The sequence below is a fragment of the Mus caroli genome, chromosome 6 (genome assembly GCF_900094665.2).
Source record: "Mus caroli chromosome 6, CAROLI_EIJ_v1.1, whole genome shotgun sequence".
In the NCBI taxonomy this organism is placed as follows: Eukaryota; Metazoa; Chordata; class Mammalia; order Rodentia; family Muridae; genus Mus; species Mus caroli.
Genome location: NC_034575.1, coordinates 107,472,357 through 107,487,365, shown reverse-complemented (window position 1 = coordinate 107,487,365; position 15,009 = coordinate 107,472,357). Strand labels below are relative to the sequence as shown.

The following is a 15,009-nucleotide window of genomic DNA, read 5'->3' as shown; positions in this document are numbered from 1 at the left end:
ATTCAGAGAACTCTGGGGCTTAGTTCAATGGTAGGGTTGTCTCCAGGTGCTTGAGGTCCTGACTTCCAGCCCCTGCACACTTCCCCAACCAACCCTACAGGGGCTTCCCAGGGCTTAGGTAGAGTGGTATCAAGATGATCCACATCCTGGCTGGAGCCCTGGCTTTGTCTGTGATGTGCTGTGTGCCCTCCTGTTCCAAGCCTTCACAAGACAAGAGACAAATCCTGCATAGTTTTAGGCACCCCAGGCAATCTGAAAACATATGTAGTCTCTCCCTTGATGGGCAGTCTCCTGTGGTAGCTCACCAGTTCTGTGTGCTCCCGAGGGACTTAAAAGCCTGCTCTGAACTGCTATATGGAGAACCAAGATGACCTGGTTCTCGGGCTTTTGTCAGACAGAGAAGAATTTGAGTCTTGGCTGGGAACAATGGCAGGATGTGAGTACCCACACTGAATGCAGCAAGGACCCAGGTCTCTAGAACTTCCACGTGAGCTTGGCAAGTGAAAGGCTCTTATGGGACTCTCAAGGACCTGGGATATAGGGCGGGGCTCTGCTCTGACGGACATATGGTGGCTTTGCCTCTGTTATGTCCAGATCGGTAACAATGGGCTGGGAGGGGCTGAGGGTAGTCCCTCAGATTGGAACCTCGGTCCTCAGGAGCACAGACTCGTTACTTGGCTGGACGCCTCGACCATGGACAGGGACCCGAGTGAGGAGGACAGTGAGTAGAGACTGGGATGGCGGGGGCCACTTCTGTAGCCAACACAGAGCAAGACCTGGCTGTATATCACCTGCCTTTCACCAGCATCTCTGTCCTGATCACCTGCCTCCCCCATTTTTTTTTCTTTATTCTGGAAAGACAGCCCATGACAGCCCACAGTCTCTCTATTATCTGCCTTGGCGCAATGGGCATGGGGCAGAATCCGCAGCTACCCCATGGACATCTTCCTGTCTACTGTGGCCTGTCCATGTCTGCTGGTTCTTTCTCCCCTTCTTTCTCCAGGTCACAGTGACCATTCTCTTCTGCAGCAGCACAGAAGCCTGAAAACCCTCAGGAATCGTCTCTCACACTCCCAGATGCAGCGAATCCCACAGCACAGCTGCCCAAATCTCCATCCCCTCTTGCTTGCTCATTACCACTGGTGTCACAGCCCTGGTGACTCCCGTCTGTCATTAGCAGGACAGAAACACAATGGGATTGAAGGGCTGCTTCAAACCCAAGGAAAGAAACAGGTTTTAGAGGAAATGGACTATGTTTAACATAAAGTTTTCTCCCTGGGTTGGAACAGGCAATGTGGTGGTGGTTGGAACAGCAATAGATGGAGAGTTGGGGACATTTTTCAAGTCCTGGCTTTGGTTTGCATTGTGTGATCTTGGGCCAAGACACTTAACATCTCTGAGCCTCCATTTTTCCCCCGCTAAAAGGAAATTGGGTTAGGAGGTCTGGATGTGAGGGTATGGGTACAATATCTTTTCTGAGGATGCAATGAAAGGCTCAACATTTTTATGGGGATCCCTAGAGAGGTCTGTGACCCAGAAACATCATGGATCCTGGAACTGAAGATCTTTGCATCTTTGCATACACAGTGCCATCTTTTTTTTTTAATCCTTAGAAGACCTTGAATTTTCAGATACCATTTCCCTTCCCACTAGGCTAAGCTAGCAAGTCAGAGTTAGATTCGGCTCCAGGCTCTACCTCTTAAGTGTTGGGCCACTCAACTCAGCTCACTCAATCTCTCTGAACTTTGTTTTCTAAGGCTGTTGGGACTGAAAAAGAGAACTGAGGGTTCAGAGGCAGGAGTGTGATAGGAAGAGTGGACGTAGAGAGGTCTGAATGTCTCTTGTACACGCTAAAATGAAGTTCTAGTCACACACATTCATGCTTTGCACATCTGATGCTCATATGTGTCTACTGAATGCTTGCTCTTTTCCCTAGCATCTAGAGGGGGGCGCTCACACTCTGAAAGGAATGAGGAGTGGGACATGATGTGAGGGGCAGATATGAGAAGAGATCCTGGCTCTCTGGAGAGGATCATCCTAGGATCCTGTTAAGACAGAGAAGGTTCTGAGCCAGAAAGAATGGCATTGTGAAAGATAAAAGACAAGAGGACTTCTCTGTTAGTTAACTGCTGGTTCCTTCACAAGAACAGTCCTTTTATGCAAAAGAAAATCAGTTTGTAGCTGGCAAGCAGAGACCCCACCTCTCCATCTGTCATTGCAAAGCAAATCTCAGCAGCAGATTGCTTGGGGACTTAGAGACAGGTGTAGAGGCCTTGGGGACAAGGAGGCATTTCCTGAGCTCTGAGCACTTACTTCTTTTTGCTCTGATTGTGTGGGCTGGTGGCCTCAGGTTGTATCTCCGGGCCTCATTTGGGTGTGGGCCTCATTTGGGTGTTCTATGAATGAGGACGTGTAGCAATCATATAGAATGGGGACAGTGCTCCTGTGTGACCTTAGATAGCACCATATGTGACAGGGTCAGGTACTCAGTCAGATAGTGGGCCCCTAAACTCACCCCCATGCCCTGGGGACAGTGTGGCACAATGTGGGTGGCCTCTATAGTCCTGTTATGCTCCTTTTACAGCACACGAAATGTGCCCTTCTGGGAATCACCCTGGAGTCCGTTCTTGTTTGGATAGAATGGTGACTTGAGTTTAGCAGTGAGGTACTGGGACTGCCAGGGAGTCAGAGTAGCTCTAGGTTGATGGATGAGACTGGAGTCACCCACCTCCCATTCTTCCTATCTTCCTGTCCCTGCTATTTGGTTGCTAGGAAGCCACTGGAGTCACATGACCTTTCTCTGTTTTCACTTTGAGGGCTGGAGTTTGATGCCCTAGCTGACCCAAGGCTGCCTGACTGCCAGGGCTGCCCCCAGGAGACAGAAGTGGCCTTTCTTTCCACACTTGACATTTACATTGTTGTTTTCTATTTTAAAGGAACACACATCATGTTCAGCACACGGACATAGTTTGTTTGTTTGTTAGTTTGTTAGTTTGTTTTTTTAATACACCAAGCTCAAGGCTGGAGGCTGCCTCATCCAGTTCCATTATATGGGCACCAATGTGACTTAATCTATTTTGATGGGTGTGTGTGTGTGGCATAGGTTATGCAGATCTGTGTGACATCTGGGATGGCATGGTGGAGAACCTAGGCCGTGAGCTACATGCAGCCATGGTGACCCTTGACCCCTCTATGACTTGACTACATTTAGCCCCGACCTTGATCTTTGCTGAGCTCTTTGGGAACTATGGAACAATGGATGGATTTTCCGGCCCAGCCTAGTCCAGCCTCTACCTTCCTGACCACCCTCCAGTCCTTCCCCATAGGGGAGTATTTCCATAAACTGGCAGGTGAGGGTCCAAGATGGATAACAAGATAGAACACAGGAGCCAACCATGACCCCTACCTCATTCCCTACAAAACATTGGATTGGGACAAAGCCTCACTCACTTGTTCAGCAGGTTGCAGCTGTTTTCATGCTAACAGAGGCATCCAGGAAATGAAACAGGGACCTTTAACCCCACAGAGCACAAACATCTCTCACCTATCCCTTTACAGAAACAGTTGGTGTCTGGTCCCTGGTAGGTGAACATTTTAAATGAGCAAACCTCATTCAATGCAAACAATTGGAAAACTTTGGGACCCTGTTAGTTTGTATCTCAGCTACCCCTGTTCTGGTCAGGAAGGATGCTCCCTCTAGTTAAAAACCTTCCTCTGTATGCTTTTGACCCTGAGAAAAAGCCTCAGAGATGCAGGTGGTTTTTTGAGAAGGGCATTCCTAACTGAAAGGGCAGGGGCGGGGCAGTCTTCATGATCCTCCCCTTCTCCTTCCACTGTCCCCAGTTGCAATTCTCAGCATCCCTCAGCTCTGTTTTCACTCCGGCTGCTCTCCTTGAGAGCAAGACCTGCTTAGCGTTCTGGACAGCAATTGTATTAACCTAGAAGGAATGGACGGGCCGTAGCATTTAATTTTGGTGGAAGTGAAGATCTAGAGGGTTCCCTGATGTTTGTTTTATAGTGGGGTTCAGACCTGGGTCTGTGTGTGTGCTAGAGAAACTACCCACCACGAAAACTATATCCTCAGCCCAATCTAGGGTTTGATAGAAGCGCTCTTCCCCGAAGAATGAGGTGTTTGTGTGTACCCACTGTCATCCTTCAGCTTCCCCTGACTGCAGTCACTGCTGACTCTGCATCATCTCCCCAAAGCAGCAAAGGCTGTGACTCTGTGCCCCTCTCCCACCCCCGACTCTTTGTCTTCATGACAGGCATGGCTGACCTCAGCTTTGAGGCTGAGAGTCCTGTGTTGCCCCCTGATGAGCTCCTGGAGGGGTTGCCCAGCTATGACTGGCTTCTTCAAGGGCATGGTGAGTCAGAGGGGTCATAGTTACTGCAGTTTCTTCCTGGGGCGCTTGCTGGTTGGGGAGTGGGTAGAGACATGCTGAGCAAGCTCCTCTTTCTCCTGGGGTCTGAGGGTTCTTGCCATGGCCAAGTGGGAGGTGAGATGGGATGGGGAGTGGGGAGAATTCTATGGCCCTGAAATTCCTCCTCCTCTTCTTCTTCCTCCTCCTCCTCTTGGTCCTCCTGCTCCTCCTGCTCCTCCTCCTCTTCCTTCTTAGGTCTCCCTACAGCACAGGTTGGCCTTGAACTCATTCTGTAACCCAGGCTGGCCTTGAACTAGCACCGGGCCAGCCTTTCTTTCGCTGCATCAATACCTGTTCTTCTTAGCCAGGCTGATGTCTTCCCCTCCTCTCCTCTAGGAAGGCAGGTCTTCTTCCCACCCTTGGAGGCCCTGGGGAGGTCCCAGGAGCCTGCATGTTGGTCTTCAGTCCTGGAGCACAGGTGAGTCTCATTGTATTTCCACATGCCCCTGTTTTCTCACAGGAGCTCTCTTTAGGGGTGCTCAATCCTGACACTGCCCCAGAAGCCATTTGAGAAACCTGGAGAATACCTTCTGCATGCCAGACCCACCAAATCAGATCTCCCTAGGGATGTGGTCTGGGAATCTGGAGGGTGCCGGGCTCTCCAAGGGTGCAAACCATAGACCATAGGAGGGCTCTGAAAACTCTGGCCTTGGGGCCAATCCCAGCCCCAGGCTGTTTCTGTAAGTTCTGTATTACTGGAATCCGGCCACACTCATTTCTGTGTGTATTATCCATGGCCGCCTTTGCCCTACCACTGCAGAGCTTGGGAGACACATGCCCGCCTGGCTCATGCTGCTCAAACATTGACTCTGGCTCTCTGTTGCTGAAGTCCTCCATCCCCCAATCCTTTCCCCAAGGGCCCCATGTACACCTTCCTTGTTTTGAGAGCGTGTGTCACAGAGCTCTGGATCCCAGCCAGCTCTGTGCAGAAGGGATGTGTTGAGGGTCCTTCCCTAGTGTACGGTGTAGCTGAGCATGTGGTCTGCCTGGAGGGGCCTCCTGGGGCTCCCATCCCTCTATATGCACACACTCCTCTTCTGTGTCTGCTTCTCTGGCCCGGCATGAACTCATGTGGTACCAGCTGGCAGGCTGGCTTTGTTGCCCACTTGGGACACCACACCAGGCCTGGCTGTGCTGGGAACAATGGGATTTAGGAGTAGGGAACACATGGCCTACTGGACACTGGGGAGATTGAGCACGTGGGGAGGAGGGAGATGGAGGCCAAATGCTCCTTCTTACTGAGGTGTTTGGGGAAGGGCATTGTGAGGAGGCACCTGGATTTCAGGGAGAAAGCTTTCCAGAAAGAGGGGGGTGACTAAGACCTATTCTGCTACATCCAGGCTGAGGCTGCTCGGCCAGCCCTCAGCTGGTATCTTTCATGCTCATGATTCTTCTGGACAAAAGCCAGCTCCCTGAGGGAGGGGACCTTAGGTAGCTGGTTTCTGTCTCCTTATGGCCATGTGACATCATCTCTAGACCCTATCTGTAGAAGCAGTATCTATCATTCATCTGGTACAGTTTGGAAATGAGATAGCCAGGAGGCTTCTGTGCCAGAGACTTGATACCCCCACATCCCCTCATTGGAGGGTTTTGGGGGCACCCACCTTGCCATTGGTTTCACCCCTTGCTAGCCACAGCTGGATGGTCTTGTTGGGAGGAGGCAGAAACAGTTGGGGGTGGGTCTTGTTGGAGGAAGCAGGTCCTTGGTTTTCTCCTGTGCTCTCTGCTTCCTGTCCTCCAGGCCCTCAGGCCTTGGATCTTGTCCTCGTAGGGCCCCGGTGCTCCCCGACACACTAAAGGACTGGTGATGGTGAGCCCATAGGTCCCTCCCAGACCAGTGCTCCTATGTTCTCTCCCCATCAGAGTCCCTGTGGTGACCGAGGAGGTGGCCCGTGAGGCCCTACTCAGCTTCGTGAACTCCCATTGCTGTTACAGCAGCGCAGCTGCTGGCAACCTCATCATTCAGGAGCTGAGGCAGCAAACCCTCTGCAGGGTAGGAAGGCCATACCCAGGGATCTGGGGACACTGGGAGAGGGGGTGTTGGCCCTGGGGGGTGTATGCAAGCAGTCTCTACTACAACCTCCATTCTTTGTATCTATAATAAGCAGAACATAAGTCTCCATCTTGATTGACAACCTCACATGCACTAGACACATGGAAAGAGGTGAGAGCATGTCATATGCCCTCACTGTCCCCCACAATGTAGTATTATCCCCAGTGTCTGTAGCCAACACCAGAGATCAGGAGAGGCTGAGATATTTGACCAATTAATTACCCATAGATGTGATGGGTCCTGGGTTCAAAGTCAGGCTTGCCGACCTGAAGTCTGGACCTCCTTGCATCCTTCCGTGAGGTACAGACTAAGGAAAGACCCTCTATTTTAAGGAACCTGGCTCAATTCTGTGTCTCACAGCCATGCCTGTACCTTAGCATTGAGGAAACCTCACCTCTGACAGCCATACTGCAGAAGGTACTTCAGTCTCCGATAGGGCTCGGAGACAGACTCAGGTCACATTTACTAGTGTCATAGTCTTTGTCAATGACAAGAGCTCATCAAGTCAGACCACTGCCTCCATTTCCTCTCTCATGAGAGAGAGACAGGATGAGGGGATAGTTTGCTACACAGGCATGATGATCAGAGCTCAGCCCCCAGAACCCACATTAAAAAAGCTGGATGTGGTACCATGTGCCTATAACTCCAGCACTGGGGAGGTGGAGACAAGAGGGTCCCTGGGACTCTATAGCTGGCCAGCTCAGCCAATTGGTCAGTTTCAGACCAGAGAGAGAAAGAGAGAGAGAGAGAGAGAGAGAGAGAGAGAGAGAGAGAGAGAGAGAGACTCTGCAATAAAAAAGAAGGCAGATAACTCCTGAGGAACAGCGCCTGAGGCTGTCTTCTGACCTCTACATGCATGCAAATGTACACACATACTCCACTCCCCAGGCCCAGGTGAGGCCCAATGCCCCATCTTAACCTAGGGCTGTGCTTAAGGATCAAGGTGAAGGACCTTGTCATAAGTCAGGGGTGCTTAGAGCAGGGAACCTGGGGCCTCCGTGTACCCTGGGCAAGCAGTGCCCTATGCAGGATTTACTGTGTAGGTGGTTCCTCTGTGAAACTTCACAGGGAGCTGGGCTTGCTCTGGGTGGGGTCCTATACCAAGGGTCACATTTGGTTTCTGGCAGCCCATGTGGGTGGAAGCTTCATCCTTTTGCAGCCTAGTACTGTCATCGGGAAGGGACACTGCTTGTGACATACTGGTGTTTTCCTCTGTAGTATCGGCTGGAGACCTTCAGCGAATCCAGAGTCAGCGAGTGGACATTTCAGCCCGTAACCAGTGAGTGACCTGTCTGGAGTCAGTTTGCTTGGCAGGGACAAGGCTGGGACTTGGGGACCATCTTACAATGTGGGTTAACCACTAACACTGAATCTGATGCTCGCCTTTGTGGAGCCTCAGTCCCCCCACTGACTATCACATGATGGAATGATTTTCATCTCAGAGACTCCTCAGAGCTGACCCTGGGAGGTGCATCCCCAGCTCATGATGTGCACCAAAGAGGATGCCTTGCTGTGTGTTGGGTACTCAAAAGCTTTTCCCTTTTGTCCTTCACTGTCCTTACGATGAACCCTTCTGTGTCAGACCACTCGGTGGACGGACCACAGAGAGGCACCTCCCCCAGGCTTTGGGATATGAAGGTCCAGGTGCCTCCAATGTTTCAGGAAGACACCAGAAAGTTCCAAGTGCCCCACTCCTCCCTGGTCAAGGTAACAGCCAATTGGATCATCCATATAGCTCTCTAAGTCTATTTCTCAGGTTCTCTGTGCTTCATCAGACTTTCTCCTTTGAGGAAAGGCACTTAAGCTCAGCCTGGTAGGATACTCCTGGGGTAAAAATAAAGCCCAGCTCAAGAACAGCCTGTATCTTTGGGAGGCAGCATTCACACAGCGAGGGGGCCACTGCCAGCTGGAAATAGCCAGGGACTACATTTGGAGGGCAGCTGTGAGTGTTTGTGCTTGCTTTTCATCCGACTATAAGCCAAGTGGGGGAACTAAATGAAGTGGACATGAGTTAAAATCTGAAGCATAGTGGATAGATGACTTGCTGAGCAAGCAGAGGGGTGGAGTTTGGATTCTTAGCACACATGTAAAAAGCTGGGTGTAGGGGCTTGCACCTGTAACTCTATCTCTGGGGAAGCAGAAACAGGAGGACCTCTGGGCTCACTAAGCCATCCCGCCTCATCAAATTGGTGAGCTCCAGGTTCAGGGAGAGATCTTTTCTTGTCAAGGAAGGTAGAGGGTGAATGAAGAAGACACGTAACAATGACCACTGGTTTCCATGTGGCCTGTGCACATATAAGCATACAGCATTCATACTGCCAAACACACCTACACACCCTAGTGGGCTTTTCCTTGGACATCAGTAGGACAGTGGATTTGATATCTGTCTGTTGAATAGAAATCTGTCTTAGCAGGAAGTGTGGGAAACCTGGTGGTTGACTGACACCCTCACTGGGTTCTTGTCTCACAGTGGGCTGCTTTCTCTTTGAGTCTTCATTTAAGAATGTAATTTGACTCTGTGAGTTCTTATAGTTACCAGATGGATAAGAAGCCACAAGAGCATTCCACTCTTTTCTGGATGGTGCAAAAACTTTCATTGGATGATTGATAGGTTCTAGCAGCTAGCTTCTTGCTTTTTCACACAAACCTTGTCCATTTTGTGTGTTCTCGAGGAGCTATCAGGTAGCTGCAGATGCCACCAGTCTTTGTGGATTAGCACTCCAGGAAACTAGAGTATGAGGTAGTTTGAGAGCTTAGGGGATCCCCTTCTTACCGTGTGGGAAAGTCTGTGCTCTGCTTAGGGATGTGCTAACACGAGACCTTGGCTGGCCATTCAAGGCCTTTTTGGATCCCCAGCTCCCCGGAAGGACCCGTTTCCCTTACTTTTTCTTTTGGCATCCTAGGGTTGGGAGGGATCTTATTTAAGGACATCCACCCAAAGAGAATTCTTGCATTTCAGGAATGTCACAAATGCCACGGGCGTGGTCGCTACAAGTGCAGTGGCTGCCATGGGGCTGGCATGGTGAGTCATGGTAGGACATATGACCTGTCCCCGTGCGAGTGTTGGGGTGGGCATAGGGATCTCAGGGCTGGTAAAAGCCTAGAGACTCCCTGCATCTTCCCTTTCCAAGCCTCCAATTTCCTATCTGTGACTAGGACAGTCAGATTGGGGCTTCCAGTGATCCCTTCCTCATACTTTGATGATTCAGTTTAAAGGTTTCTCACCTTCCACCTGACAGGCAGTGAGGATCTGCATAGGGCTGGGCCCTATAAAAGAATGGGCCCTAGGACTCTGTTGCTAGGATGCCTTCCCAAGGAAAGATGAAAACAATGTCTAGCCTTCCTTCTAAGGTCCCAGACACTTGTTTACCCAAGTTCATTCTGGAGAACCAATGAGTTTGCTGGGATTCTTTAGAAAGCATAGATGGGGGATGCTTGCAGAGGTATGGATGCTTCTCCCTCTGCATGCTGAACCTGAAATTCGTTATCCTGCAGGGAAAGGGCTTGAATGCATAGATGGAGCCCCCTTTCCCTCCTCTTCCCAGACCTCTATACTCTCCTGCCTCCCTGAGGCAGAGTTGCATGTGACAGGTGGTAGACAGGGGCTGGATACTCAGGTGAAGGTCTTGTGAACCTTCCCACCCCTCCATATAAGCAGTCAACAACCCCAGCTTGTATGATCTTTTGCAAGGGGTGCAGCTGATGCCCCAAGATTGTTGATGGTTGCTTGATTACAAGGGCAGGCATTCATGACAGACCCCTCCGTGGAGGATGGCCAAGAACCTGGGAGGTGGACACAGAGAGGTGAAGTTCAGAGGACTTGGGGGATGAGGAGGAAGGAGCTTGAGTTATCTACCTAGGCTGCTACAGCTTGCCATGACATCAAAGGTCAGAATCCATTGGCTCTGGAGGCTAGTTCAAGCCAAGGCTCCTGGTTAGAGCCTGTCATCAGATGCACACTGACGTGTGGTCCCATCTTGTCCATCTCTCCATCAAGGGGCCTGCTGGGCCCTCACCTCTCACCTGATCACTGTGTGACCCAATGGGTTGTACCTAGCTTTTCTCTCTTCTCCATGTCTCCTCCTCCATGTTTTCTTCCTGTGGTATCTGCAGCCCTTACCCCCATCCCGACTCCCAGGGCTCTTTCTTTCCTCCTTCCTGGTTTCCAACTTCTTCTCCCTCCTCCCTGAGCTTGTTTTGAATGTCAGGAGTCCACCTCTGGGTGTTTTCCTAAGAAAAACCTCTGACCTTCACCCTGGTGGTCAGCCACTATGCTTCCGACTCCTTCCAGACACTTGGTTGAAGGCAGGTCTTGGGGCCTGAGGGTGGGGATCAGAGAGAAGAGATCTATGGATGTGAAGTCTTGGAACCCTGTCCTTGGAAGGGCCCAAAGTCACCAATCCTCAAGCCATGAGCCACAAGCCACAAACCACAAGGCACAAACCACTGATCAAGGCTATGGCCCAAAGGAGGAAGAGACCTGGGTCAAGGTCATGGGGCTGTGTTGGGAGCTGGTCTCAGGGTAGCCTGGGCCCTGTTTCTGGGAGCCAGCAGCTGAGGCTGGGCATGTTCACAGGTGAGGTGTTCATCCTGCAGTGGCACCAAGCGCAAAGCCAAGCAGCCCCGGAGATGCCACCTGTGCTCTGGCTCTGGTCGACGCAGGTAAGAGTGGGTTTGTGGTGGGTGGGAGAAGGCTCTCTAGTCTTAGGTTTCTTTCTGAACGCTGTGCCCTGAAAGGTTCCCCGTCTCTCTCTGCTGCACCCCCAGAGTCTGTGCATAACAGATACTCTTGGACTTTGCATGTGGGCAGGCTTGTCTCATGGCCTGGCATATCAAGAAGTCACCAATAGCATGTGGGGCAGAAGAGGGGATGCAGGCTCTGTTGGGAGGCGGGGAATGGGGAGGAGCACCAAGAAAAACTAGCTGGAAGTGCAAGTTTAAACTCTGAGCACAAGCTCTGGGCAAAGCATTCTTTATCCCTCAGAGTAGGGCCTAGTTGGAACAGCTGCCTAGCTAGTTGGTTGGCTAAACAGCCCACATCTTTCATCTCTGCTCCTGGGACTTTGCATACAGTGGTTTGGTGACATCTTGTAACTCATGTCTTCTCACTATTTATAAGCTTTAAAGGGAAACAGAAAACCTACCAGGAACGAAAATGTTCAAAATTGGGTTGGTTAACAGTCAAACCTTGCTGGCTAAGCTTGACTGCACCTGCCACCATGACTAGTGAAGAATGCCTTCGGGTTCGAACCCTGGTTTATTTCATTTTCAAGTAAAATAACTGAGCTCAAATTGGCTGTGGCAATAAAGTACATTGATAGGCCCAAACAACTGTATAGCCCAAGAATATATTTTTGGGATGGCATCAGGTCTAGCTGGTTCCAGGTGCTTTAAATGGTGTCACCAAGCAGGAACGTTAACAGGACCAGGTTATGCAGCCCAGTGGGAAAGGATGCTCTGTTTTAAACAGTTCCAAGAACATTCTAAGGTGTTTCTCATTGTGTTGACTTGGGTTCATGTTTGTGTTAGCTTGTTTTTGCAAGAAAAATGGAATAAGGTAACCCGCTAGGCTGAGATCCCAGACTGGCCACAGAGGGTGAGAAAAAACAAAAACAAAAACAAACCAAAGAACCAAGGGCGGGCTGTAGGGCAGGTAGGCTGCTAGGGGGATACTAGGTCCCAGCTGTCAGAGGATGGAGGGTGACAATGGACAGGAACATGTCACTTCAGTAAGGGAGTCTTCTATTGAAGAGGGTTGCTCACTGTGGCCATAGGTGCAGTACGTGCTCTGGGAGAGGGAACAAAACATGCGCCACCTGCAAGGGGGAGAGGAAGCTGGAGCACTTTGTCCAGCTGGTCATCATGTGGTAAGTGACACCTAGGTGCCAGCCCTGGAGGAGGTGGGGAGTGTGGCTGCTAGAGAAAACCTTTTCTTCCTGGTCCAGGAAGGAATGGCTGTGGGGATAGGGGGCATAGACTGCCTTTGTCTCTGAGTTTAGTTGTATTCTAATTTTTAAGTTAATTTTTTTCCCTGTGTGAGCATGAGCCTGTTCAAGCATGCAGGTGCATGTGTGCACACGCAGGCACGTGAGTCCTGTGGCCCTCCTGTGGAGGTCAGAAGACAACCTGCAGGCCTTGGTTCTCTTCTATCGCCATATGGGATTCAGATACTGAACCCAGAGGGTCAGACTTGGCAGCAGGCGCTTCTCACTGAGCCATCTCACCTGCTCTAGCCTCGAGTTCACATTCTGTCATTGCCACCCGCCAGGGTGGTAGTCCCTGAGCACCTAACTCTGATGCCTGGGAGAAAACTGTGCCTGTACCTTAGGTCAGCCAGGGGTGTGGTCCTGTCCTGAAGCCTTTGTCCTGCACCTGGCTAGTCTAAACCTAGACAAGCAAGGATGCATGGGGACTGGCTCCTCATAGGCCAGGACACTCAGAGGCTGCGCACTTCCTCCAGCTCCTGGCCCTGCCCCCTCAGGCTGCTCACTCTCTCCGCCCCTGCACCCCCCCCCCGCCTCCTTCCCCCCACAAGGGTGTGCTGATCACTGATTTGAAGCCTGCAGTCTGCTTCTCTTTCCATCCCTTCTCCCAGGAAGAACAGCCTGTTTGAGTTTGTGTCCCCACACCACCTCCACTGCCCCAGGGAGCTGCTTGCCAAAGCCAGAGGGGAAAACCTCTTCAGGGATGAGAATGCCACGGTAAGGGGCGTGCCTTCAGCACAGGCAAGGCAGTTTGCATCGCTGGGGCGTCTGGACTGCCCTGCGGGGTTTAGTGCAGGGAGATGAATGTTGAGTGGATGTAGAAAAGGGCATTGAGATACCAGTGTCATGAACTAAAGGAGGAATTGTAAGGGACACAGGCTTGTCTACACAAGGGAGACTTCATATGGCAGGCTGGGACTGGGGGTACATCAGGGACCTCATATACAGGCTGTATGAAGCTGCTAGCCTGCCACTCGGGGTTCTGTGCCATTTGTTTTGTTCCTGCCTGGCACACAGTGGGCAGTTTCAATGTTGGTGTGACACATGATCCACTTGCTTTAGTCCCGGCTGAATCTCAACACTTAGCATGATGGCCAGCACAGAGTAGGTCTACAGAAATGGTCTTCAGGGTAACATGAGATGCAGGCGAAAGTGTAGGCTCTCTGCACACTCTTTTGTCCCGGACTCTCTGAGGCAACAAGGCTGTGACTGATGTCTGAAGAGGTTTCTTCAGCCTGCTATGTGTCCTTGGAGCCTTTCCCTCCATCCTCCGGGCTTCCTCTGCTGTCTAGTGGAGTCAGTCCTGGCATCTTCCATAGCTCCATGAGGGGGTGCTGTGGGAAAGAAAGTGAGGCAGGCACTCCGTCTCTCCCCAGGTGTACCCCATTGTGGATTTCCCCCTGCAAGACATCTCTTTGGCTTCCCAGAGGGGCATTGAGGAACACAGTACCATGCTGGCTTCCCGTGCTCGCATCCTTCAGCAGGTGAGACGGGGGAAAATGAGGATTAGGGCCTGGCTTGGGGATGCTTCTCTTCTCACTCAAATTGAAGAAACTGGGGGTTTTACCTTAAGCAGTGAGGGTGCAGGGATCAAGGGCTTGAGATATGCACAGCCCAGGAAGCTTCAAAGCTAAGACAGTGTGGCTGGAGTTGAGGGCCAGCATTTGAGGCTTGAAGGGGCAGGTGGAACCATCAGTCCCTGGGAGAGAGGGCTGGGGGATTTATTCACAGGAAATGAATCCTAGTGTGATTTTGCGTCTAAGTCCCTCATATTTAGAGTGCAGAAAGGAAATCCAGCATCTTGGCTTTAGGCAGGTGCACTTCTGCATTTGGGCAGTTTCTCTGCTTGCCACTAGGTGGCAGTAGTGCATCTAGAAACACCATAGAATAGCAGGAGGACCATTCTCTCGGTCTGTGAGTAAATTGGTTGCTGTGCAAGCATGACGACTTGAATTCAGATCCCAAGTACCCACATAAAAATCTCGTGGTAGTGCTACAACCTCTGAGAGACAGGCTGCTCTTTGGGGCTTGCGCCTAGCTTGTCTGGGTTTAGTGGGAGACCTTGTTTCAAAACCAAGCCAAACCAACCCTCTCTCCCCCCAAAACAGGGAGGTACAGAAAAAGATCGCCAGTACTGGCCTTGGGGAACATCCTGTGCTTGCGGTTAGCTGTGGGGCACCTGGGCCTTGTACCAGTGCTGACTTAGATTTTGGGTCTCCTGCATCCTCATGTGATCCTGGGGCAGCTGTTTCATATGGCCGCCATCATGGCTGGTTTCTTACCTGAATTCTGGGACAAGTAAGGATTTACATGGAGCTAACCTGTGGCACAACTCGCTTTCTTTTCTGTCTTTTCCAATGACACCCCCCACCAGCCCTTTTCTCTACACATTTCTCCTGTTTGGGGGGTGGTGGTGAGAGGGAGAGAGAGAGAGGGAAGAAGGCTGCTTGGGATCTGGAAGGGGACTTTAGAAGTGAGCTTCAGCCACTGCAAACCCCATTGCCTCCCAGGGTCCGGAAATCACTTAGATGCCCCCCACCCCCACCCCAAG

General features: G+C 51.2%; 1 protein-coding gene across 2 annotated transcripts in view; it reads left to right on the top strand.

The window, feature by feature from the left end:
- Positions 1–675: 675 nt before the first annotated feature.
- Ssuh2 (ssu-2 homolog) overlaps positions 676–15,009 on the top strand; it is a 29,473-nt gene continuing 15,139 nt past the window's right edge. The window contains exons 1-11 of one of the 2 annotated variants that reach the window (XM_021165783.2): positions 676–721; positions 4,266–4,364; positions 4,758–4,839; positions 6,285–6,414; positions 7,693–7,753; positions 8,057–8,181; positions 9,434–9,496; positions 11,051–11,136; positions 12,249–12,341; positions 13,070–13,175; positions 13,835–13,942. In XM_021165783.2, the coding sequence (XP_021021442.1) occupies positions 694–721; positions 4,266–4,364; positions 4,758–4,839; positions 6,285–6,414; positions 7,693–7,753; positions 8,057–8,181; positions 9,434–9,496; positions 11,051–11,136; positions 12,249–12,341; positions 13,070–13,175; positions 13,835–13,942 (981 nt within the window). In that variant the 5' untranslated portion in view covers positions 676–693. The remainder of the gene's footprint in view (positions 722–4,265; positions 4,365–4,757; positions 4,840–6,284; positions 6,415–7,692; positions 7,754–8,056; positions 8,182–9,433; positions 9,497–11,050; positions 11,137–12,248; positions 12,342–13,069; positions 13,176–13,834; positions 13,943–15,009) is intronic. The other variant, XM_021165782.2, reaches the window with a different exon arrangement.